The following is a 6236-nucleotide window of genomic DNA, read 5'->3' on the forward strand; positions in this document are numbered from 1 at the left end:
GCTGCCAATACCAACACCTACGATTACAATTAATATTAATTTCATTATTTCGTCGGAACTCATATTAAAGTCAAAAAATCAACAACGCACCATAAATCCAATAAAACAGAATGAATATTTTTCAACTTTACCTCCATAACAATTTAAAAAAAATAGCGTAGTTACGCGTGTTTGAGTAGACCTTTTTACCGCTAACGTTTAGATGAAATATTTTAAATGTTTTTATTTGTGTAGTTAAATTTATAATTTAAAATTATAGAACGTATTATTTATTAAGTTCGTGATGATTTTATACAAATAAAAGTGCAAATTATAGCAAACATTGTTTTTTGTTTTTTTTATAGGCGTAGTGGCAGAGTGTCATTACGAACCATAAAGCAAATACTGCCTCTAGTTTTTTTTAATGGATGAATGCCACGATGCTGTGTCACAAATATCTGTGAAATGAAAATTAAAAAAGAGGACTTTGCCGGCCTAGGCCTGCAAGATGTGTATGAAATTCCATTAACGACCTTTTGTCCTAGCCGCACCTGAAACGTCATACTTCGCAGCCTATTATAAGGAACATAACATCAATATTTCATTGCATGTTTGAGAAAAATATATTTTTATAATGAGTCTGATCTGATTCTAATTACATACATTAATTAATAAATACCAGGTATTATAATTTTATTACAAAATGAAATGTAAATAGATACAGAAATTTACAAACTTATAACTAGGTAAATATAAAAATTAAGGGTATTATATGCTATTAGGCCATAGGTACCCGGCTAAATGTACCTAGCACGCTGCTGGCGTTTCCCCTTTGCACGGCTAGCGAAATACGCTGGATTAAAAATGCGCCGGACCTGGGGTCGCCACTTTTCTCTCGTATATATCTTAGCAAACGTTGTGCTATGTTGGCGAACAGTTTTCATAATAATTGTGACACAAAATATTTGCATGTCATGCCGAATATTCGGTATTCGGCCGAGAGGGGCCGAATATTCGGTATTCGGTATTCGGCCAAATTCACTATTCGGGGCATCTCAGTATTTAACCATGTTATAATTTTTAATTTTTATGCATTCAGCGGTAGGTACAGGATCGCAATTCGTGAATTTAAAGAGCAAGTACTTGCATATAGGTAATCGTAGCTAAAAAGTCAACAAGTTAAATGTAAGTTCCTACAGATACACAGTAGACAGTATCTACTAGATACCTACATCATTCATAAGTTTAATCTTAAGTTATTTCGTTCTACAAAACGGTAGGTGGAAAACACAGAAAACCGCGTTAAGTTATATAACAACGAAATTACGAAAGAGAGCATTGAATACCTATTTAAAATTTCAAGTTTGGGCCAGGCTATGTCAGCCGTGCCCGCCATCATAGGTAATCATAACTACAAATCGTTATGTACATAACTTTGCATGAAAATCTATTTCAGGCGTAGGTATTAAAATACATAAATTTATTAATTTTGTACATGATTTGCCTTGAGCTTATAGGACGATAGTGGACGATAACTTCGTAGCGCAAGCGATTGTCAACTTGACTTGGCCGGCTGGATAGCTGTGTGTTTTTTGGCCTTTTTTTTTACTTTTGGAAAATTTTAAAAGAACCTCACAACCTTAGACGTAAAACGCCAGTTATTATGAAAAGAAAGACTGATGCCCTCTCCTACGTATATACGTTACACGTGGCTGGCTTGGCTGCAACTTTATTAGCCGGTCATAAAAGGGCTCACGATAGACCTCGTCAATAATGTATTTAGGGTCGCCGTACGCTGCCTACGAAGCAGGAGGTCCCGGGTTCAAATACTTCAAATCAAATCACCATCATCTCGTACCCACAACAAGCCTTACTGAGGTGCTTGATCGATTTGTGTCAGATGCTCCCTTATATAAGTACCTACTACATTTTTTCTCGAAGAACGATATCGAAGACTGTGTCAATAAAATACGTACTGAAAATGTTAATACAGGGAAGGTGAATACAAATATACTAGCAAATCTGAAAATAATATATTAGGTAATCATTTAGGTAGTTTGTAGGTTAGGTACACACATTTAGCACACATACCTAAGTTTATCACTGTCAAACTAATCATAATTCTGAAGAAGGCTAAAGATAGATGGAAATATATATTTAACCGCTTCTCCACTTAGAACGAAATCGATGTGATTTGTTTCTGCAATCACCTCCAAATGTACCACATTCGGCAAATTCTCTTGCAATAATTTCAGATTATTTACTAGAATAAGTGTATCATTCTTTCCAGCCATCAGGGCTACATTTGCTGTTACTTTGCTCAAGTCATAATCTGGTGGATTTAAAGACCCGTATTTACTCAAATTTTCAAGAACGCCATAGTCAAACTGGCTAAATTTCTTACGCAAATAAAGCTGATCGAAATGCTTTAAACATTTTCTTGAGAACCCACTGGGAGCGTGACCAAATAATGTTCGTAAGAAGCTTAACTCGAAGCCTTCTGGATTATACCCGAAGAAAGGAAAAATTACACCTTTGACGCACACTTCGTAGCTGATAATACCTTTAGTACAAATTGTTTGAATCAGGGTGAGAAGCGCACCGCGATCCTTACATAGTTCCTCAATTCCAAGCGTTTCAAGAAGTTGTAAGAGTAAGGGACCAGCGCCAGCGATTACTTTGAACAGAGTCGGCATATTAAAGAAGTATACACCAGGTGCTAATGCAAGAAACAATTTTACCTTCTCATTGTATTCTGGTCTCAGTGACGTGAGGGCGAAAAATTGTGATGCTCCTTGAGAATGCCCGATAGCCAAAATCTTCTCCTCGCCGGTTTGATTGAGAACAAAATCTATTGTAGCGGCGAGGTCGTAGTAGCCCATCTTGTCAAAACTGAAATCCCAGAATTTCTTGTCCTTGTCAGGGTCCAGTTCACTGTGACGTCTGCTGAACTTCGTACCTCTATTGTTGAGGAGCCATACGTCGTATCCTTTATCCGCAAGAGCAATGCCTAATGAGCCATGTCCTCTGATGACGTAAAGATCTGCATCACCTCCGAGTCCATGGGTCAAAAGAACTGAAGATATATTCCCAGGGATGTGAAAAACCTTGAGAAGGTATCCGTCTTCAGTGGCAACTTCGTATTGTTCGGCAGTATGTCCATATTTAGTCACTAGTTGTATAAAGTTAAGTTTTCCGTCTTCAGAGAGTGTGAGATCAGTAATCTCTGACAAAAGTAAGTTAATATCGGACTCGGATGCACAGTATGATAACTGTATAATCGCTGCTATCAAGAAAATTGCCGTCTTCATGATTTGAGACTTTCTTTTAGAATGTAACCGTCTGATTCTGCCGTATGTTTTATACGGTGACATGACGCGATGCCTTTATTTGCCAAAGGGTTAACATGTTCAATGCGGGTGCCGAGAAATTCGCATATTCAACAAGTAAGTAGGTAAGTAAGATCTATATATTTTTCGATCAATTTTGTGAAGAAATAACTTAGCGCAAAGAGGTATTGACAAATTCCAGTTAGGTTCTTAGCTCGATTCCCGCCAATTGTGTGATCAATCTTGCATTTTAGTAAAAAATGGGGTAAAAACTAAGGAAATAGAAAATTGTTCTAATCGACTGTAATTTTAATCTACAATAGGAAAATTGAGATTAGGAGTTCAGAATCTTTGCAGCTACGAGATTTTTATTTTATAGTATATATTTATCGTTTTAGCGGCACTTAGAAATTAGGTAAACTTCCTAATGCCCGACATGCTAATATTCTCGGTGGAAAGTGAGAAACTCTATTTTAATTTTAGTTGACCCTTATAAATTATTAGTGACCCCCCCAGCTTCTCAGTAGCACCACATCTGTTAATTCAATATGTAACAATGGAAAAATTTTGCGTGTCAAAAATAGCACACCACTTGTGTAATTAGCTTCATTTGAGATATTATGAATGTTTTTTCATCACACATGCTATTATGTCATTATTCATTAATTCATACGAACCATGTAAGTGAAAAGTTTTTTTTTAATCTTTATTTAAAGAGCTTAGTCACTTTTGTGACGATGTCGCTCTGTAAGTACGTATACAAAATTAAATGTAACATTATCTTCTACGTAATCCTAACGCTTGTTGCTGGTTTATATACACATTTTGCATCCAAAAGTAAAATACTTTGTTTAAAGTCAAGGTAAAATAGACTTTCACTTATAAAATACCGACATTTATTATTTGATATTTTTGTTTAATACTACCCAGTAAGTTATTATAATTACCTAAACATATTATTTAGTACTAGATACCTATTAGAAAACCAAAACTTCAACGTAGGATTTAATTCAAATTAGTATTGTTTTCAATCTGACTCCACAAAACATGCATAGCTTAGACTTAGAGTGTGGTAGTCATAGGTTAACAAAAACTTGAACACATTTTAGCATTTTTTTTTATGTCTCATAATTAATTATGTATCTCATACAAAACCTATTTAAATGTTAAAGTTGGCATTGTTAAGAACAGTGAAAATACTACCTAAAATAAATTGAAAAACAATTTATTAATCATGCAGAAACTTAGTACTTATTAGGATTCTGGGATCACCAATTAGTTTCTTCAAGGGTCCGGTTTTCGAAATAAAATGACCATAAAATTTTACGTTATCTCTATTGTTTACTTTAGGTGTCCTTATTATTTATTATTACAATAGTATTATCATTGTCCAGCTAATTATATTTCTGTAAAAGCCTGAAGATTGACGGAAATAGATACTTAGATGCCTCTCCACTTAGAACGAAATCATTGTGTGTCGTGGCTTCAATTACCTCAAAATGTACCACATTAGGTAACTTCGTTTTTAATACTTTTGCATTCTGTACCAGAGAAAGGGTATCAAGCTTTCCAGCCATCACGGCTACATCTGTTGTTACTTTGCTCAAAGCATAATCTGGTGGATTCGAACGCCCATATTTAACCAAATTTCCATTAACACCATAGTCGAACTGGGCAAATTTCTTACGCAAATAAAGCTGATCGTAATGCTCCAAACATTTTCTTGAGAACCCGCTGGGAAGATGACCAAATAAGGTACCTAAGAAACATAACTCGAAGCCTGCTGGGTTATACCCGACCAAATGAAAAATTGCACCTTTGACGCACACTTCGTAGCTGATAATACCTTTGGTACAAATTGTTTTAATCAGGGTGAGAAGTGCACCGCGATCCCTACAAAGTTCCTCAATTCCATGCGTTTTTCCGAGCTCTAAGAGTAAAGGACCAGCAGTAGCGATTACTTGGAACAGAGTCGGCATATTAAAGAAGTATGCACCAGGTGCTAATGCAAGAAACAATTTTATCTTCTCATTGTATTCTGGTCTCAGCGACGTCAGTGCTAAAAATTGTGAGGCTCCTTGAGAATGCCCGATAGCCAACATTTTCTCCTCGCCGGTTTGATCGAGAACAAAATCTATGGTAGCGGCGAGGTCGTAATAGCCCATCTCGTGGAAACTGAAATCCCAGAATTCCTTATCCTTGTCAGGGTCCAGATTAATGTGACGTCTGCTGAACTTCGTACCTCTGTTGTTGAGAAGCCACACGTTGTAGGTATCCTTCATCCGCAAGAGCAATGCCTAATGAGTCATGTCCTCTGATGACGTAAGGGTCCGCATCAGATACGAGTCCATGAGCCAATAGTATTGAAGATCTATTTCCAGCGATGTGAAAAACCTTGAGGAGGTATCCGTCTTTAGTGGCAACTTCGTATTGTTTGGCTGTGTGTCCATATTTAGTCACTAGTTGTGTAAAATTAAGCTTCCCGTCTTCAGAGAGTGTAAGTTTGGAAATCTCTGACAGAAGTAATTCAATATCGGGTTCGGAAGCACTGTGTGATAGCTGTATAATCGCTGCTATCAAGAAAATTGTAGACTTCATCATTGAGTCTTTCTTCTCGAATAGAACTGTCTATTAACTCTGATGCCTTATGTTTTATACCGTGACATAACGGCGCTTTTATATGACTAATATGACAATGCTTACAACCAAGTTTGCAACTTTAAATTTAAATCTATAACATTAATGTTAGCAATGCTAGCAGCATTGCTAACATTACCTGAAAAAATACCGATAGGAAATAATGAATTAACTTATTATAAATAATTTATAAAAATGCATATTCGTTATTAATAAAAACTTCAAGTACCTAAGTAGGTATGCTTCAAATCCGCATTTAAAAACTCACTGTTTTTTTAATCTAAATATATA

The 6236-nt window shown here is 35.9% G+C and overlaps 1 protein-coding gene across 1 annotated transcript; it reads right to left on the bottom strand.

Annotated features, from left to right (window-relative positions):
• Positions 1–2085: 2085 nt before the first annotated feature.
• Positions 2086–3380, bottom strand: LOC134674734 (lysosomal acid lipase/cholesteryl ester hydrolase-like). The gene has a single exon (XM_063532860.1). The coding sequence runs from the start codon at positions 3351–3353 to the stop codon at positions 2091–2093; it is 1263 nt and encodes a 420-aa protein (XP_063388930.1). The 5' UTR covers positions 3354–3380; the 3' UTR covers positions 2086–2090.
• Positions 3381–6236: the final 2856 nt, after the last annotated feature.

This window comes from Cydia fagiglandana, chromosome 20 (assembly GCF_963556715.1).
Source record: "Cydia fagiglandana chromosome 20, ilCydFagi1.1, whole genome shotgun sequence".
NCBI classification, from domain to species: Eukaryota; Metazoa; Arthropoda; class Insecta; order Lepidoptera; family Tortricidae; genus Cydia; species Cydia fagiglandana.